This window comes from Spodoptera frugiperda, chromosome 2 (genome assembly GCF_023101765.2).
Source record: "Spodoptera frugiperda isolate SF20-4 chromosome 2, AGI-APGP_CSIRO_Sfru_2.0, whole genome shotgun sequence".
Lineage (NCBI taxonomy): Eukaryota > Metazoa > Arthropoda > Insecta > Lepidoptera > Noctuidae > Spodoptera > Spodoptera frugiperda.
In genome coordinates this window covers 8,845,127-8,866,137 of record NC_064213.1, presented here as the reverse complement: position 1 = coordinate 8,866,137, position 21,011 = coordinate 8,845,127, and the positions used below count along the sequence as shown (strand labels likewise).

Here is a 21,011-nt window from a genome sequence, read left to right as displayed (position 1 = left end):
AGAGAATAATAGCTGCCACTCCATCTATGCTGGCGCCATCTGGATTTAGCTTTCATCGGCCAACCCCGTTCATTAAAACTCAAAATTTAGTCGATTTTCAAGATTTTAGTCAACTAGTTAGATCCGACACCTCTAATTCAACAAAACAAATGTCCGAATCGTGCGCCCATTTCGTAAGTTCCTCAAATGATAATTTTGATTGACGCCCTGAAAATAATATATTTCTACAATACTGAGCCACGCGTAAACTCTTTGTACTATACAATAATTAGTATTAGCTAGCAATTTTTGATAAACCCCTTCCAGATTTAAATTTTTTATACATCGTTCGTTGATACCTACGTCGACGAAAGGAATCAAGTTTCATAAATAATGGTGTTTGCATAATTGTCTCGAAATTTAGAATATCTAATCAACTACAACATTTTGACTCAAGTTAGTTCAAAAGAGTGTTCGACCTCCAAAATGGCAGTGATCAGTGCTCACCTTTCACCTTGCAGCTAGTGAATAGATTTAGGTTCCGATCATCGATGTGTAACTCGTTAAATAACGTACGGGGCACGAATGCTGACTCTGAGGAGCAGTGTGTGCGATGGTGATAGCAAAGAGCAAGAAAGTGAAACCAAACATGAGTAATACTATTAAAAATATGGACTATAACTGGACACCTGGTCCAGAGCCACAGAACAACCAGGATGGCGGTGTGCCCAGGGCAATCTTCGTTCCTCACTCGAACTCGTTGCCGTTTGAAGAGCGTCGAGTCACGTTGGAGCAGCCAGTCAAGGTAATGTTTCCTTTAATTTGTGCTAAATTATCTGAGCAGAATGACAATGTCACTTGTTGTGGGCAAGAAATCGTGTTTAAAACATCAAGGTAGATGTGCCTAGAACATGCCATTGAGAATGAGCTGTGTAATGTGTTAATTTTGTACTGTCCAGTAATTAGAGTACCTATGTCAATTGATGAGACTTGCCAGTGACTTAGTACTTAGATAAAAAGAACTGAGTAGTGTAATTATGTAGTATTATGTGCTAGAGGTAACTACAAACATGAGACTATTTGCTTAGCCTATTTACCTTGATGTAAATTCATATCATACTGTATTGTTCCTAAATACTATCTAATAGGATTCCTATTGAATAATTTTATAGCCTTCTTGCCTTTATTAGACATTCTATGTGCTGTACAGTGAGACTTTACAACTGTTTAATTAATATTAATCTCTAGTTGGTCTTGGCATAGCTTACTAGAATGAGAATAATTTAATAAATGGTAGTTAATAGTTTCTTACTGGACTGTAATAAATATATATTTTTTTTAATGTTCACCTAACAAAGATCTATGCGAATCTCAATAAACTGCATGTTAACTTTTTTATTTTCCGTTATATTTGGATTATCTGATGTCTATTAATTACAATCACCATTAATGTTGCTGTAACACTTACAAGGCTAATTAGCATAAAAACATGAAATTTTTCAAACATTATTCATAAGATCTGTAAAAGATGTTTATTTCCTTGAGTAGTAAGTAGAAGGAACTATAGCATGACTAACTATTAAATTCTTTTCAACAGAGATTTTTCCCTCTAATAACATATTATCATCACTCATGTAAAAAAAGGTCCAAATGTAAGTTTCATTATCATTTAAATTAATTTGACTATCATATTATGTATTGTCTAAACAAAGGAATCTTCAGTTCAATAGCTTTATAAACATTACATTTTAAGTCTCTTTACTTGCTACTAACAAAAGAATTCCGACTAATCTTAATCTGTTGCTCAACAAGATACGGAGATAAAAAGTTATCTAGATGTCATTGATATAATTTTTCAATTTATCTCAATTTTTGTCATCTTATGTTCGCTGACTAGAGATATAAATAAGTTTTCCTCTGGTTACAAGTATATTTCAAAACTATTAGATATTATTTTTACTTATTTCATATCCTTCTCAATCAGACACATATATAAGTAGCAATATGTTTTTCAAGTCAAGTAATTTATTTCAATCACACCAAAAGGTCTTTTGAACATCAAACTATAAATTAATAAATTACATATCTTCATAGATGCTATTTAACATATTACAAAAAGTAGTTTCAACATCGAATATCACAAATGCAAATTGTTACAAATATTGCAATACAGGTCACTATACTGAATTGACCTTTTCTCCATTATTTAATAGCCAGTTCAATTTCTGTTATTATTAATCCTCTATGCTAAATAGCCATATAGCCAGTCACATTTTGTAAGGGAGCTGATGTCAATATTATAAATCCAGTGGCCAAATCTACCAACAGGTGGGTTACTGAAAATAGCAGATAGCTACTCGGATTTGAAGAGTAGAATTATTTAATTAAAATATAGTAATGGTAGTAAATATACTTTACTTAAACATCACCTCACATATTATGTCATGTTCCAATACATACATACATAGATCAACAATCTGTAAGTGGCTACTGCTGACCAAAAGCCTCTTCTCACTCAGAGAAAATTTGAGCACTAATCTCTATGCTTGCTCAATGCGGGTTAGCAATACAATAGTAACATCTGTTGCCATTTTTATGAGCACTAAAAGCTTCTTCATGTTAAACAGTAGTGCAAAAAGTAGTAATTTTTGTACTATCTGTATAATACCTATGTTCTATTATGTGTTTTATAAATACTATACTATACTTATAACTAGAGAGAGTTGCAATGGCAATATTATTTTTCAGATAAAGATAAGTGATTATAATTTTATTCTACTCAATTAGCGTTCCTTTGCCACACGAGTTAAACAACATATATGTCTTAAAATGTTTTCAGTGTCTGAAAATATGAATGCAAAATGAAAACAAATATAAAATGGTATTGGTTAATGGTCTTGACCACCTCAATGAGTATTTGTTAATAGCATTTGTTATTTACGAATAGTTGGTATAGTTAAGACAATTTACCGACCAGTTGTCGTATCATCAATATCAGACGTGATTGATTCAGGATAATAGCATGTTATTTGGTATTTGGTACTAATAAAAGTCCATTAGTTAATTGAGGACTATTGTAAGCCCACTTCTCGCGATTTAATTTGCTATTTAGATTCACATATCAACCGTTATTTTCACTATATGGATAAAAGGATCAAGTCGTTAAAATATCGAATTTAAAAACAGCTATTTGAATAGATTATTCCCAGGTTATAAGCAAAGCCATTCCAGTTATTATAGAACAACAAACATGAGTAGTGTCACTGTTATTGACGTAAACTACGGACAATGAATGGAATGTTCCGAGTACAACTAGCCTCGCGAGGAGAAAGAAGGAAGAGAGCTATTTAAAAGGAAATAGTTCAATAGAATTGGAACAAAGACATTTTTGTTATAGATAATCGTATTCTTCACATACCTACGTATTTCACAGATCACTATTAATAGTCCATTTAGTAGCCTTTGTTCAGATCAACTCATTATTAAAATAAAACGCAATTGTAAATCTCGTCACACTCAAATCATTGCATTTATCCATAATTTAGTTGGTATTCAATCCAGGCGCTCGGTTGTCTGTCAGGGTAGATGCTCGAACACAGCCGTGCGCGCCTGACTCAGCCTGACCCGAGGTGCTTGAGACGACCACAATTGTGCATTGGCAATTAAATTTAATGAGATTAAATTGTGCTATTTCTGAGTACGCATCTGCTAGTACGCCAGTAAGGAAGTCGATACTTATCGGCCTCATGTTATTGTAGAGGAAGCTTTTGTCCCAAGTTTCGCTATTATTAAAACAATTAACAATAACTAGCTCGTGTATCATGTGACTCATTGTGTTTTTTTATTGCGTTTTATCTTACCAATAAAATTGATTCATATTGCAATGATTGCGAGGTCGTAAGTTAAAGCTCGAACGATAGCGGAGAGGAAACTTACAATACTTTCAAGTAAACAATGAAGGGTTATACTATAAGTAAAAGATAGAGAGAGTTAGTAGCACGTAGTGTTTGGCAAGCGAATCTCTCGACGATCGCAGAATTATGGTAATAAGATGAGCTGAAAGATGCCGCTTATAGCTCCTGTAGCACTTAAGTAGCGCCGGCCTTATTAAATACGGGCATTATAGTGCACTAAAAGAAAATTAAACGAGCTCTTAGTTCATAGTTCGATTGTTGCAAATCAATAACCTATAAGTAGCGCGTGCATCTGAGTAATTATGTTACGGGCGTAATAATGCAAAGCATCGTTTGAATTAATAACACATGAATTATGGAACAGAGTCGTTTACACATGCGCTTGACTAGAAGGCGAAGGTATTTTTTATAAGCATAGTAAATACGTAATGGTGAACTCGGCTAGACTTTGTGGTTGACTAAGTTATAAATTATGCTAATTGCAAGCTACGTACTCGTACCCTTATTAGACTAATCATCACTCCGGTTGTAAACATGAAGTCCTTAATAACGCAATGTTTTTATAAAGAAATCTATTTGAATATTTTTCATCAACTAGGTAGCACAACTCCTAAACTAACTCCTTTCCAAATACTTGGAAATGATGAGCAATGACAATAGGTTTGCAGTAAAAGATGCGCGATATTGAGAATAATTTTCCCTTATTCTACCTTTACCACAAAGCACGTGATGCAAAGTAATTAGTAATAGGAAAAAGGGTAAAACTTCATTAGTGGATAGTAAACACGCACTTTAGTACTAAAACAAAGGCGGGGCCTTGATGTCGTATCATCCAAGATAAATAAATCTTTGTTAACAATGCAAGCTTTCATGTGTGTCACGTCGTGAGCTAGAGATCCATTGATCTCAATAGTAGATACTTACAGTATATTTCACATACAAATAACATGTTGATACACAGATCAATCTATTTCGATCTGTCCTGACGTACGCAACATTAACTGGTTAATTAGGTTGCCATCTCTTCGTATAGGTACAAATACATCCATCGTTATAGATGTGGCTAATGTTTTCCTGTGACCTTTTGACTAACTTAACCATAAACATGTTTCCGAATATAATAGATATAAAAATATAATGAAAGAATAGTTGCAAATGATACGGCTGTAGACCGTCGAAACAGTGGAATTCTTTACATATTTTGTTGATAATTGAGGAAGCTGGCGTTATCTGACGGATCTATTGCTCGTATTGCATTCACAGAATGTTTGAAATGTTTCAGATTGGCCGCAACGTGTACCGCGCGACTCCGAGCCCGACGAACACAATATTCGAATGCCGAGTGTTGTCTCGACACCACGCCACGCTCTATTACGACAAGGGCCACTTTTACCTTGTGGTGAGTCCCACAAATTGCTGCTATGTACACTGTACCAACTTACGACCAATTGTTACTAACACTCCTGCTATTACTGGCTAGTTGCGCCGAACACTATCATTACTCCAGTCACTGGAATTGCATGCGAAATATCATGTCTAGGTACAAGTACTGACTAGATTAAGAAACTTCAATAGCTACACGCCATGAATGTAACTTCAGCTGTCTTAAAACTGTCTTGAATCATTTGATCGTAACAATGTGTTTAAAACTACGCAATTATCTATTCTTCAATTGAATTGCAGCATTGACAAGCTCGTCTAATATTCCCAACGAACAGTTAAAGAATTTGAGTTATTCATTTGTAAGAAACGATTCCAATCGGTTCAGTAGTTGCTGCGATCACCCTGAACAATAGAACAAAGGAACCAGCTCTTTATAGTAGTAGTTTTTCAATTGTCGCCAGTCAGGTTTGCGAAGTTCTTTTCCATAACAGTACATATTATTGCGGAGCTGTTACACCTAGAGAGGTCGCCATGGCCTACCTAATGAGGGCAGCTGGAGGTGTTTCTTGATTGCGTTATACCGATCAGGCGATAAAAAATACTGTGTCTCTAATACTCAGCATTGCTAAAACAATATGTGCTTAAATGGTGTGTTTGCAACCTTTTACGATTTATACCCTGCAAGGCAGCTGACGCAATTATGATATTGTTCCACTTTAAGCTCTAATATAAAAACCCATTCGTAACAGTTATCAAAATTACTTAGTAATAGGCTATCCATGTCATTCAGGAGTAATCGCCACCCGAGGGATTTTTACCTCTTGTTTTTAAAACTCGACATTAGAATTAATTTAGCTACATAGTTGAAATCTCGTAGGTTCAAATTGAATAGTTTTCAAGTGGAACAACCCGATTTATGTGACACCACATCAGATCCGTGCTTACATTAACATACTAAAACCGTATAAAGAGACAGCTGCGATTGTTCGCTCCGTTCCGTTCCGGAGTACTCTACTTAAGTTCTATTCAAATTAAGTAAAGAATAGAAAAAACTCAACAAGTAAAAACTATAACGCATAAATATTCCTAATTTAAATGTGTAATTAAGACGCGATACAAGAACAGAAACGTCTATTTACATAAGTATGTAGGACCGTACATTTCCGACCGAAAATCTCACGACACAATCTCAAACATCCAAGTCACAATAGCTCGTTCGTAACATAATAAGTATGACTAAATTAGTTGTTATGATTATTACGAGGGTTACGAAAAAGCCAATTCATCCTACATGAGTTATGAAAGAACCTTGGAGGTACTTGTTACGTGGAGGTTGGAGCCTAGTATTTCGAGCACGGCTCTCACCATATCCGCCCACAGGCGATTTCTATGAGCGCCTGTCTTCATGGTAATTCGTTTATCGAGCTGCGTCTCCGGTTTTAGAGGTTGTTTGCCTACAAACGTCTGAATTGTTCGCGTAACATTGATGTTACGTCGTAAAATCCACAAAGAGTTGTAAAGAATGAAGACACTAAGGTTGATCGCTTTGATTATATTGGCTCTTCGATTCTGATCGCATGGAAATTGATATTTGCTGGGCGTCGCGTAATGTTTTGATGGTTGAGAATATTTTCCTTATACTAAAATGCTATCGTTATTATAATGGGATGAAATGGTTACATAAATAACAAAGGTAGCTTTAAATAAATAAGTACATTGTAGAACTGTGTCGTGACTCTGATCGATAAACATGCACTAATTAATAAACTGTAGGTATTTCAAATGTATTTATGATAAATTCGTTCAGTATTGCAAAGTGCATTTGTTTGCTAACTTTGCTACGTGGAATAATACCATTTAAATATGATGGATTGCTACATAATTGTATGTATTTAAGATATAGTTATATGATTTGGTCATCATTATCATGAAAAAAATAAGACCGATTGTCGAAAACCTATTTTGTTAAATAATGTATTCTGTCTCATTGGTTGGGTGGTAAATTGAGCTCGTATACTTGATAAAATAGTAAAATATGGCCCAACATTAAAATATATATTTCTAGAGATTGATTCTCAAAAGGCCAAAGGAACTTAAAGAGGTCAGCTCCACTTATTTGTGCTTGTTGCCTATTATAAGGATAATGTTCACGTTAAAACAGTAAGTATAAAATAAATCAAGAAACCAACACAATCACATTTGCCGTGCCTCTCAAATGTATTTAAATATGAAATAAGATGAGATACATTTTGGACTTTATTTTATTTTAGTATGTAAATTATAATAGACAGATAAAGTGTAGCTCGTTTATTGTGACGTTTATTATTATTAGTTTAGAAAAATGGTATAAACATCTTCTATTAAGGAACAGAATAGAACCACGCATCAATAAGAAAGACTAGAAACATTCACCTTTTATTTGTGTTGAAAGAATGCTTTTGTATTCCACGTCTAGATAGATACGATTAACAATGCAGAAATCTCGTCATACTATGTTCTAGATTAACTTTATATCCAACTAGAAAGTTTTATTAGTACAAAACAACGGACATTTCATACAAAATCTCTCGTCAATCAGTTGAAAAGATAACTAGAAATTAACAAATCCTTCATAATAAATGAACGATGTTTATAAACAACATCATTGTTGTGGTACGCAGGTATTCGAGTATGACGTGCGTGTTTGATTGTTTACAGGACAATCAGAGCAGCAATGGCACGTTCATCAATAACAACCGGTGCTCCATATCGAAGGAGCAAGAACCGCACGAGGTGTTCTCCGGTGACGTGGTGCAGTTTGGAATACCAGTCGTGGAGAATGCTGGCAATTCTGAGAAGGTGAGGAAGTGATGATGACATGCATCGTACGTTGGCAAGTAGTGGGCTGCCTTTAGGCTTGTTTGATTGGTGACTTTTGCGGAAGAGTTCGTTGACTTGATTGTGATATGTGATGGTCATTTCATTACGGAAGAATGGACTGGGTCTCGTCAGGATTGTTGTGTTGTTGTTCTTATTGACGCGCGTCTAAAATATTTTGAACTTGAACTATTTGTTACGTGTATGTTAGGAGTGGATTGTGATATAGTTTTTTCGATATCGTGTTTAATATTTAGAGCATTACAAATTTTTGGAGATAGTGAAGTTTCTTATACCAAGTATTTCGTAGTGTAGATTTTGGAACTGTATTGTGATTTTCTCGGATTGAGCAGTACCCTAATTTTTTGACGGTTTATAAAAGAAGAAGACATTATTAATATTGCGGAAAAGTGCACATACCATTGATACGTCTACCGCTTCAAGGCGTGATGACGAGTATATAATACGTACGGGTGTTACATCTATGTACCCGGCTGAACAACAGCCCGGGCACCAGTGTTCGCAATGACCACAGACGTGCATCAATTGTTGTATAAATTATTGCGGTCGCTGCATATCGCCCGTCGCCACTCACTTCACTGTTCGTGTTAACTTTGACTGACACTGCTGGTAAAAATGGTATGTTTGTTTTTTTTAGTATAGTATAAATAATTTTGTCTTTTTTCTCACTATCGACTTATAAGATATTTTGTAAAAGTAATCTATTGTTTAGTCACTCCTCTGATGTTTCTTTTAATAATTTCGTTGCCCTATTAAAAATTATGCCTATAAAATTCGAATTCGAATTCACTCAACTTGTTTAGGATGTCAAGTTATCTTAAGGTCTGGTGACGATGTGATCAGCTCGGAAGACCAGAAATGGAGAAGGTTCTCTGATCTCCGTTTTTGAAGTATTTTGAAGTTATTTATTATTTATATATTATATTAGTTATTTACGATTTTGAAGTATTTTTACCTTAGGCTGTGCCTTAGGGCGCTAAGAATTACACTGGTTTGATATTTCAGAGTATCCTCTATTTGTAGTAGATTTTATTATCATTATGTGTCTTGTATCTAACTTCTCTATACGAAAAAGATTGAAGATTTATCTTAAGACAAGATCTGGATTTTATTGTTTGGATTCTATAAATGTGTTTTTTCTTCAATCTACTTTATATACAAAGGTATTTCACATATTTCCCGTTTTTTAAAGTTTCATAGCGTATTGCTAACTTGTCCAACCGGTTTCTAGATTGGCTGATCTTAAATCAAGACTGTTCAATTCTATCTCACCTGTGTCATCTGTATCATCTTGTTGTAATTATAAATTAATTGGATGTTCCCAAGATCTTACGTCATCAATTAGTTCGTTGACCGGTTTAGGCTAAATTGTAGGGAAACTGATAATAATAATATTTTTTGTTAAGCTTGTATAGTTAATTAGTCACGCTCATGTGGTATTAATTACAAAATCCTGTTATGCATGTAAAGAAATTTTGTTGTCATTACTATTACTCACTCATTTTAAGGGATAGACCTTTGTGCATCTATGAACATCTTCCGGTGTATATAATGATGATGACTAACTTATTTTTATAGAATATTTCTTCAACTTTATTAATGTTTTGTATAATTTGAATCGACAGAACACGTTCCCGCCCGTGGTCGCTCTGCTCAAGCTATACCATCCCGATGGAAAGGAGGCGAAATTATCGTTCAACCCCACTATGACCACACCTCTCGACCTCAAAGAATTGTATCAGTTAAACAATTTTGTACAGGTAATATTTACTTTATTAATTTTGCGTTATTATTTTTTCATGAGTTTTGATAGAAATAGAACTAATTCGTCCATTGTATTCAAATGTGTATTAAATAAACAGAGCAGTTCTCTTTCGTTTTCTAATGTACGTATGCGTGGTATGTCAGGAGGCGATCCAGCGCGAGGCGTCCCTGGAGACGCGGCTGCGCACGCTGCGCGAGTGCGTGGAGCGCACGCGCGCGTCGGCGGCGGCGGCGTGGGACCTGTTCGTGGGCGAGCAGCGCCTGCTGCTGCGCGTGCACACGCTGGAGAGCGTGCTGGCCGTGGGCGCGCAGCCCTCCGCCGCGCAGCTGGCGCAGCTGCTCAGCGACAAGCGCAACTACCAGGAGGTGGCGCAGGAGTCGCTGCGCGCCGCGCACGAGCAGCGCCTGCAGCTCGAGGAGTCGCTGGAGCGCCGCAGCCGCGAGCTGGCCGCGCTGCACCAGCAGAACTACGCGCTCCGGCTCACCGCCAACAACGCGCTCGCCGAGCTACAGGTACCTGCCGTCTCTCAAATCTCTACTGTAGTAAATAAAAATATAATACGTTATTTTTATTTAGAAAGCTTTCCGCATTATTAGATAGTTCTCTGTTTAATATTGCCAGTGTATGACGTTATTGTATGTGTGTATAACGTGGTGTGGCGGTGTGTTTGCAGAAGTTGGCAGCGCGGTGCGAGCGCAAGATGTGCGCGGCGCGACTGGCCATCGCCGCGGCGGAGGAGCGCGAGCTGGCCGTCCGCAACCATCTGCCACTCGCTGTAAGTTATCCATACTCATATCCTCACAATACTTATGATGTGATGTCACTATAACCAGATGGCGCTATTGAACCACTGATTTTGTTAGTCTAGTAACTGAAAATAATAATTTACCTTCCCTGAATTTTCTGATGAATAAATGAAATACCTAAATTATTTAAACTGGCCGATCAGGATAATATTAAAGAGGCCTATTTCAGCAGTGGATTAATTGTGACTGACATTATGGTGAATTATGTTCTTAATGTGAATGCTCGATGTTGCAGTACTCTGTCCAAAACGGCGAGGCGAAGATGTTGGTGGTGAGCTCGGACAGTAACCGCGTGTCGGAGGCGGCGCGCGGCGCCACGCTGGAGGACGCCGTGCGCGCGCTGCCCGACTACATCAAGCTGCTACTGCCGCAGCATCTGCTCAACAAGGTACATTACTCATTTCATTCGAAAATACGGCTTACTCATGTGTATTAATCGAGCAAACACTACCAATTTCAAGTCATATTATACCTAATGCGCTCTAACAAGGTGCGGCTGACAGATTCAGTGACGTTTCGTATCACTCTTGAAAGTTGCTGCGATTTAAAAATTATGCTTTAATATTTTAGCTGTATCACATTCGTATTATGTTAAATCATTCGGATGCGTAGTTAATTAAATTAAAACCAACCGGAATGTTCTAGTATTCAATTAAAATCTAATGAAATGAAAAATAAAGTAAAGTGTTATGCGATGGGATGTACGGCTACGATGGATAGGTAGTCGATGTTTTTTTAGAATAAAAAACGAAAATCGTGCGTCGTTCAATTATCATTCTTAAAAAACCTTTAATTATGTGGGTAAATCCACTGTAGACGCGGCTCTCTCTGCCCAAACCACAGTGACATTATCTGAGCAGAAATATGTAGTACGCATTTTTCTAGACATTTCCGGCGCCATTGATAATGCGTGGTGGTACTTAATCTAACATATACAAACTAATATATCCTTGTTTTCTTCACGGTTCTGTAAAACTGTAACTCTGAAACACCTCAGGGCTCGGTCATAAAATATTTATTTTGACAAGTATATACACGTAGTTAGACTGCACAACTAAATAACACACACATTTAATAAAAAAATTCAAGAGCATTAAATGTAATATGCTGCGAGTATCGATAGCGATAAAAAAAGTTTTTTCTAATGTCCATCCCTAAAGAGAGACGTCAACGTCATACTGGCTTCTGTCAGCCGCACCTTGTTAGAGCGCATTAGGTTTAGTAGTCTGATTGATCTGTCTCAGACGATAGTTCGTACATGCCGTGCATTTGTATCTAAATACAGCATTTTACCTCCTTTTTCAAGATGAGAGTAACTTAGTAGTATGAGAAATGCGTAAAGTTAATCTTTACGTTACTTTACGTATTATAAAACTAACTATCTCGATTTTTCATCCGTTTATCCAATTGATCTCCAGAAACAGAACTGACTTATTACTTATACACAGAAGCTCTCATTTGGTTGTTTTGATTTTGACTAGTAATCACTCTGTCTATTGATGAAAAGTAACGAAACCGAACCCGACGAACCGAACTCTTAACTTATATGAATTAAAATACTATAAAACCTTCGTCAAAAATGTTCATGGATCTAATAGATATAATTCTTTTCAGGTCGGAATTAAAGCGATATCAGCCGAAGGAAAATCTGCGAAGGAGTTCGAATTAATATTAAAGACAAATAATATTTATAATTCAGAAAGTAAAGGTGAGTAGCGATAATTAACTATTAGACTGCATACATACATCAACAGCCTGTATATAGGCACTGCTGTCTAAAATCCTCTTCTTCCTTGAGCATTAATCACAACGCTTGCTCAATGCGGGTTGGTAAATTCAAAATTACAATTAGAAATAATAAGCCCAGGTTTCCTCACGTTGTTTTCCTTCACTTGTTGTTTGTCAGTAGTGCCTGTACATGTAACCAGAATATAGTCACATTGGTACTTCCTGTTAATAGGTTTTGAATCCGTACCCTCATGCATTAAAAGCTGAAGAAGTCTTGTAACTCTGGGCCATCACGACACTATTATACTATAACATCAATTATTGCAGTACAGTTTGAGGCTAAACGTGTAGGCAGAATACTACTATATACCTACTACCAACCTATGATCCTACAGCTACTAGCTACGGTCTTTCTAACTATATTGAAAGAAATATGCGGCTGTTAATAATAATCAATATTTCTTGTTATTACAGAAAAACAGAATAACGAAGAGGGTGGTGTGAGTGGGAGCGGCGAGGATAAAACGGGCGAGCCTGACTCGTGTACTGATGATGAAAAACAGTCGCGGCTCAACCACGGTAATCATCGCTTATTATTAAACAACTAGCGGACCCCACGAACTTTGTTTCGCATTGGAAAGTTTTCTGAGCATCTTTTTTAATCTTTTCTTACATAAAAACCTTGTTTCAACAATAACAAACCTTACAAAAAAATTACTAACGCAATCAGTTCAGCTGTTCTCGAGATTTACGCTTAGCAACACGTTTATCGATTCGTTTTTATATAATAGAAGATAATCTATGCATATAAAGTTTCATTTACTGAAGATTTCATTGAAGGTACACGACGGGCCCCTAATGAGTCTTAAAACTAGTGGAGCCATCCTTAATCCCTTATCGAGAACTTCGATTTTAGAAATCCTTTCTAATAATGGCACGTAGTCTAGAATTGAGTCGCATAGCGCAATAGCTTCGTCCCCTATGATATTGGTCTCAAAAATTTACTAATAACGAAAAGAAGATTGTCTAAGTTCTTCGGGATAGTAATAAAATTAAAAAAGACTTCTCATTTCATACACTGCGAGAATCCCATTTATCATAGCGCGATGTTTTATTTAATACAAAAAATAATTTTAACCAAGAAGTCATGGAGATTAGTGTGTTCAACCAAACAAACGTTTCAGCAGAAATATTATTAGTATTTCTAAAGGAATTGATTTATTATAATTTCCATTTTAGACCCAGGTCACGAGGAGAGTCCGAGTCCGCTGGACGGTGAGCTGCACGCGGACAACAACGCCAACTCCACGTACAGCGAACCCAGCACTAGAGAAGAATCACCTGTGAGTACATTCCTGTTGCTTTTTATTTATTTCTTTTCAAGTAACATGGCTCATAGATTTTTTACTCCACTCGACCTCTCGACTGCCTCGTTAGTCGAGTGGTCGCAAGTGCGACTGCCGGTCAAGAGGTCTCGGGTTCGATTCCCGGGTCGGGCAAAGTATTACTGGGTTTTTTTCGGATTTTCGAAAATTTCTCAGTAGTAGCACGGAGTCTGGAATTGTACCCAGTATATGGCAATAGGCTCACCCCTTATTACGTGGGACTTATAACACAAATGGTGAAACTGAAAAGTGGGTGTACATTGTATAGCGACATTACGTACCGTAATATGCACCTCTGCCTACCCTTTCGGGGATAAAAGGCGTGACGTTGACGTTGACATTGCTGTTATTTTCAAATAACCTGACTCATAATTTTATTTTTTTGTAACAATTTGACTTATACACTCTGCTAATAAGACATTATCACATACACATATTTAACCTACAAACTAAACTGCAGTAATGTGACAGTGTGCACGTGCGGCTGCCGACAGAATGCAGCAGTGATTAACAAATGCATAATCAAGCCTACTGGCAATCATACATAGGATGCGCACCTCTCTCACTGTCGTAAAAAAAGCAGTCCACGTGAGCGTTGGTGAACATATCCGATGCGCTGCAGTAACGAGGCAATCCCAACAGCATCCTGAATGCGTCATTGTATTGAACGCGGAGGACGCTGTATGCTTTCAGCGTATAGTGAGCCCTCAGGCTCTACGAACGACGCACATAGTGTTCGCCCTGTGGTGTCACCAGAATAGAATCGATTGTCACCACCACTGCTCTTCCATACTCATAAGAGTCGATAAAGGCAGGACATGAGTTTAACCTCTAGTATGCTGTATATGTATAAGACACAATAGAAAATACATTGTGTCTCGCGTGGATTCACGTTCTGGGCACACGATGGGTTAGAGCTGTGATCTCTAACTTTCCTGCCAAGCTAAGACGAACCCCTTCTTTTGTAGACGAATCTAGCTATGAAATCACACGGATTGTTGATGTATGTAGTGTTGTTGCACTACAATACAATTTTCTTTGCATAACTTTGACATAACTGCATTAAGAATTGTTTCATTCGGGAATCGCACTTGTTATTAGGCAGCTGGTGTCGCATTGTGGCCACTATTCAGTCATATTATTGTTTCATTAATTGGAAAAAAATGTATGTAGAAGTGCATCTTTGTATAGTCTTTTGTAGAAATTGTCGAATTACACAGTCGTCAAATCTTAGGACCTAATTAAGATATTGTGGATTAACTAAAAACAATCGTTTATTCTCATAAATATTCTGAGAAAAGCTCTATAAGTTTCAAGTCATAATGGCACTCTTCATCATAAGCGGCGCGCGCAGACGCGGCGACGTCTTGCAGTCTACGCGTAAACCGTTGTTTTTAGTTAATTTAGTATGTCTCACGATAGTTGTTATAAAAAACTGTGAATTGTTTTTAAGTTGTATTCATTATTTGTTCCTAAACGTAAGATTTTCACCATATGCATACATCTAGTATTTATTATGAGCTAAGCTTGTAAATAATTTTCATCTTTGATAGTTATAACCTAATACTTAATTACCTACGATACATTTAACTTGAAGCTAAACTTCTTGCATTTATTCATCGCATAAGGACAAACGGCATAGATCAGTCAACGCCAGTCCATATCAGGCACAGGTCGGCATGAATTAGTTCGCTGTAAAAACTATTAATTATTGTACTTGCTCTACACTTGTTTGGGACTGGATTCGACCTCGGAATGTTCGTGTGAATCATCGCTTCAGACTTCAGACTCAATAGGCCTCCAATTCGAACGCAAATCTCTATCTACTATACCTACCCTTATTTTCTTCTCAACTTTATTTACAAAACGATAAGGTTGAAAATGTAATAAATAAGTTTGTCAGAACGGTTTAGCTTGATGAGCTGGCGTCGCTACGATTTGATGTCGCTGTCACGAATCTTCGAGAAACCTTTTTACTACTTTTTGTGATTTTTTGTTCCCGTTCGTTCATAGTCTCTGAGTAATGCAGATATGTATTGGTTTTGTTGCAAATGTGAGTAAGATATTACTGAAACTTCGCCATACTTGCCTTTCTAATGTTTTGTTTGACTTAAATATCAATCTACTTTCGTAAATTCTTCCTTTTGTCGTAAGTATTGATTGTTTCTCATTGTATTCTCTATTTCAAATTGATTGTTCTCTATAAACAATTTCTTTCATAATCTTTTTGTCGAATTTTATTAACTTCTGTAGCTAGTAAAGAAAACCGGTATTAAAATGTATAAACAGAAATTATTGTTTAGGAAGAAAAGTAATCTTGTGTTGTACCTACCTGCATTCTTGTGTCGTATTTTTAAGTTGTCAGGTAAGACATCATAGTAGTGAAGTATGGTCCTTTGTTATAATATCTTATTAATAAATAATGTAGGTAAATAATAATCGTAATGTAATATAGTCGGTAGCGTTGCAAGGGTGGCAGGAGGCGAGCGTATCATTACGTATGTTAATGCACAATTTCACGGCGCGGTAGTTCGTTCGATGCTCTTTGTTCTTTATTGCAGCTCGTGAGTCAGTGGGCGGGGCCAGCCGCGCCCCGCCCACTGCGCATACGTCGCCCCCTGTTACTTGGTCGCTAGGAAATGATCTTAACACGTCATTAAGGTGGATTTTGCATGGAAGATCTTCTGATCAGTGAAATGACTCAAATTGTGAAGTTGAAATAATAATAATTTTTATTACAGGAATTATGACGGTTAATTGTCTGTAGCGTTCATTGTTAATTTGCATTGCAGTTTTAAGTGATGCACATTGTGACTGCCTTTTGTTTGTGATTTGAACTGTCTTTGTCATTATAAAAATATTCGTTCCTTCTTCCCTACACTTCTTTAAGCAACAATATATAAAGATATAAATGAAACAAAACAAACCAGTAATAAAAGTATATTTGTGTACAGAGCAAAGCTGGAGTGGAGTACGCGAACATTTTGCGCGTGATGGCGGGGCTGAACGAGGAGATCAAAGTGCTGCGCGAGCGGCTGAGCGCGGCGGCCGCCGACAACGAGCAGCTGCGGGCCGCGCGCGACGAGCTGCTGGCCGCGCAGCCCGACCACGACGCGCACGACGTGCCGCCCATAGACCCCGACGACGCCGCCGCATACCGCGCGCGCATCGCCGACCTGCAGGTACTGGAACACACATATCAACGGCTATTACCTGTCCGTCATTATCATCGTCATCTAATAACCGCCTCGATGATCGAGCGCTCATACTCATAGTGGTTTTTCAGGGATTTTCGGCTATCGAAATTCTCAGTTCATAATTCATGGTAAACTACTATTAAGTTGTATCACACAGACAAAATATTTTGCTACAATTCATATTGCACCTTTGCCTATCTCTTTAGGAAATGGAAAATGTAGTGCTGTGTCACTTTTGAGCCATTTCCGCACCTAGTTAGACACTTCGGATCTAACCACAGCCTGTCACTTTGCGGATAATATTGTTACTCACTTAACTAGAAGGCTTTCTAGTGTCAGCTATTACTCATCATAAGTTAGATTCTTAGTAAAGTCAGAATATTTCATCGTCAATATCTTCAGTCGCACTTGTGACTACTTAATTGACATAAACATTCGTTTTAATATATTTTCTATATTATTTTAGGCTCAGCTCACCCGTTCGACTGTGGCAGAGGAGTCCAACCTTTCCGAGATTCAGCGACTAGCGTCGAGTGTCGCCGAGATGCAAGCTGAGCTTGCGTTCCGGCCGACACGCGCCGACATCGACGACCTCACTGCCGTCGTGGGCAAGCTGCGCGCCGAGCTACTGGCGCGGGACCAACAGATAGAGAGGCTGCGCACCTCCACCGTGCGCGAGCGGCCCGTCGCCGACAAGGCCGTGGAGACCGACGCGCCGCTCGACGAGCCGCGCGATAGCCAAGAAACGCCCGAGCGTTCCATCGACGCCGGCAAGATCTCCGCAGAGATCGACGAGATGTTCCGTCTCGACTACGACGACGACGAGGAGGAGACCGACTCCGCGGTCACCGAGATCAACCGCGACGAGGACGAGGCGGGCTCGGAGGGCGCGGAGGGCGCGGCGGGCGGCGAGGGCGCGGGCGGGCCCGGCTACGTGCGCCTGCACGACGGCCAGCGCCTGCGCGACGCGCTGCACAACGGCTCGCTGCTGGCGCTGGAGGACGAGCTGGTGCGCGCCAAGGAGCGCTGGGCCGAGGCGTGCGGCGAGCGCGCGCGGCTGGCGGCGGCGCTGGCGGCGCTGCAGAGCAAGCCGGCGCTGCCCGCGCTGTCGCTGCGGCGCGCGCTGGCGCTGGCCGTGCCGCTGCTGGCGGCGGCGCTGTACTTCGTGCTGCTGCCGCGCGCGTCCTGATGGACGGCCACGTGGGACCCGCCCGGGTTCGCCTAGCGCCGGCCGACCGACTGCGCCCGGGCGAGGCCCGTCGGTACCTCGTTTTGAATACTACGAATAATATAAACGCCGCTTCTTGTTTGCGATCGCCGGCCGGGGGTTTCGGTATATTTATGGATTAGAGTAATTAGAATTTATAAATTGATATAACGATAGAGTCGGTTTATTGTGCGCCCTCGGCCCGCGGCAGTCGACGGAGTAGAAGGAACGGTAGCGGGAGCTTGTATGAAGTGCCATTTGCTAGCGAGGAGGCGTGATCGCGCCGCGAGGGTCGGTGCACGTTGTTATCGCATGAGTGTATATAACTTAGTATTGTTTCTGTAAAAAGTGTCAGTATCGTATCGATATAGTATAAATTGATTGTTGATATCTGCCATAATAAATAACTGTACATTTTAAATTTTAAGGCCTAACGACTGTCCTAAGTTATAGTAATTATTGTTGTATTGTATGAGAGCTATCGAAATTCTCAGCCGAGCGACATTTGGTGACTACTCGAATCAGCTGATTTCCCTTGTTGAATATTTTAGGTATAATTGATAGTGTGTTCATCTTTTTATTACGGTCTACTGGTGGGCACGGACGGCATCACGGACTCGCGGCCGCAGCAGAGCTATCTCACATTGTCTCATCGCTTCGGGAGCTAAACATATCATTGTTAGGTACACGGTGTGGGCATTTATTCGTCGACGAACTCGGACGTCCGGTTACTTTGAATGGTTTGCATTTTTCTAGTCTTTAGAATCGACGTAGAGTTGATTGCATGACGTTTTTTACATTTTTAGAGCTTATTTACAAAGTTTTGTCTCCTAATGACCCTTCGTCTGTCGTGGACGCATTTACGCGCAGCTCTGATGTTTTGCAGGTTTTGACAATATTACGTAGCAGGGATGCATTTTGGTTTAGAGTCACGGGTCGAGTGGACCCGCGCGCGTCAAAGTTTTGTTTCAGTTTTAATGTTGTCGTGCCACTATTAGTTTGTTGGGCGTTAGTTTGAGTTGTTGTGCGCGGGGGATGTTATTATTTAGTTGAGACACATCTCAGCCAGTTCACGTTACGGTCGACCCTCGAGATCGCTTAGCTCTGTGATGTGAGGCCAATAGATAATTTTGTAACAAACTCGTGTAACTAACGATTGAATAATTATATCCTTAGAATTATTATAACTACCACGTTGAAGTCCACTGTCTAAATATTTATTATTTTATTGTTGCACTGATTTTTGTTATGTTCAATGTTTTATTTTGTGTTTAAACCACCTTATTGTAAATAAATTATATCTTATACTCGTTCTTATGTTTAGTTCATGCTGTCGAAGACTTTATGTTGTATTTTATTGAGTAAAATTAATATGCATTCAAAGTGGATGTACTGATAAATTTATTGGAAATAATATTGATTTGTTTAAATCTTTGTGTTTTATTTTCCGCCCGAATTTATAAACTGAAATAGATACTTGATTGACGTCATGACACGCATTGAATTGAATAGACATTTTGTTTGTTCATACACAAATGTTTTTGGGGAAATCTAGCTAGTTTACGCAGTTATGACGCAGTAGCGAATTAAAGGCTGACTAACAAGACACGCCACTCGTCGGTACGACACGCATCATCTATTTATAACTCATACAAGAGCTGCGCTGATTTTGTAGTTTATTTGTTAACTGCCGTAAGTCCACAGAACTGGTTATAACATTGACGAGTACACTGATTATTTATACGAATTAAGTAAACTCGGATAACTTGCGAACGTTACAACAGTGTATATTGAAAGATGGTAGGTAGAGGTCCACCTTATTGCTCAAGTTTAACACACTCCACAGTTGGCACTGGGCAAGCAATCGACTACTGCATAATGTGTCGTGGCTTCGATTTCCGTACGGATCATGAATCAATACATTATTCGTGAGGACCACTCGTTTTCAGAGTCATTCAGTTTAATTTGGGCTCCAGGTTAACACTAAACACTCCGTCAATAGCCATTCGTATGTATATGAATTTTCCAACCGGGGGCTGCGGAGTAACATAGCAAGTTACCGCTGTGCTCCGACTCGAAAAACAGGAGTAGGAACGGGGTGGTTTTTAGTCTGTAAGAGTATGCCACTCCCTCTCGCCTTACCCAAGGCGGTAGAGTCTACGATTTCTATTATTGGAAGCAAATGTAGTGTGTATATGACTGCTCACATATAGAACCCACTTAGTTTTAAGTCAGTGCTTGACAACTGGGCCTCTCCCAGTTGTGCAGTCTCTTTAATTGTGCCTGTCTCCTGCACTAAATTCACCGAGGGAAGTGGAAACTATCGTTTTCATTTCTTCTCGGTTAATTATTTCTTCTGATTTATTTTAATCCAAGACAGTTATTAATGTCTCTGGGACACGCCGAACTTCACTGTTCAGGAGTTTTCATGGTTTTATATTCTATTGTAACTCTTTTGTCTTTGTAAATTAAAAAAAATATAGTTACAGACGTTTCCGCTTAAAATAAAGTAATATGAATTTCCCTCAATTATCAAAGCATAGGTGGTAACGTGGTGGCAGGTGCGACCTCTACATTTTGAGATATTACTAGATTTTCATGCGGACTAGGTCAACACCATGTGTAACCTTACCTGTCATAGTAAGTTATTGTACCATATTCTTCGAGAAATGTACTTTTGAGATTTCAGGATAAATAATAGGCATGATATTAATAAAGTTATAAGCCGAGGACCATTTGTTAAAACTAATTTAGGACCTGATTAACTAAA

General features: G+C 38.7%; 1 protein-coding gene across 2 annotated transcripts; it reads left to right on the top strand.

Annotated features, from left to right (window-relative positions):
• Window positions 1-54: 54 nt before the first annotated feature.
• On the top strand, window positions 55-19,671 carry LOC118268857 (sarcolemmal membrane-associated protein). 2 transcript variants are annotated; one of them, XM_035583614.2, is made up of 13 exons: window positions 55-173; window positions 501-784; window positions 5,176-5,292; window positions 7,974-8,114; window positions 9,779-9,913; window positions 10,062-10,430; window positions 10,592-10,693; window positions 10,960-11,112; window positions 12,339-12,432; window positions 12,927-13,031; window positions 13,692-13,795; window positions 16,792-17,019; window positions 17,501-19,671. In XM_035583614.2, exons 2-13 carry the CDS (start codon window positions 593-595, stop codon window positions 18,221-18,223), a joined length of 2,463 nt encoding a protein of 820 aa, XP_035439507.1. In that variant the 5' UTR covers window positions 55-173; window positions 501-592; the 3' UTR covers window positions 18,224-19,671. The 2 variants fall into 2 exon arrangements, with proteins under 2 accessions (XP_035439507.1, XP_035439506.1); XM_035583613.2 differs by having other exon boundaries at window positions 129-784.
• The last annotated feature ends 1,340 nt before the right edge of the window (window positions 19,672-21,011 follow it).

Coding starts and splice junctions, on each gene's coding strand:
- LOC118268857 (XM_035583614.2), top strand. CDS start 593: ATGGTGATAGCAAAGAGCAAGAAAGTGAAACCAAACATGAGTAATACT. Junction 11,113..12,338: donor CGCAGCATCTGCTCAACAAG/GTACATTACTCA, acceptor AATTCTTTTCAG/GTCGGAATTAAAGCGATATC. Junction 13,796..16,791: donor GCACTAGAGAAGAATCACCT/GTGAGTACATTC, acceptor ATTTGTGTACAG/AGCAAAGCTGGAGTGGAGTA.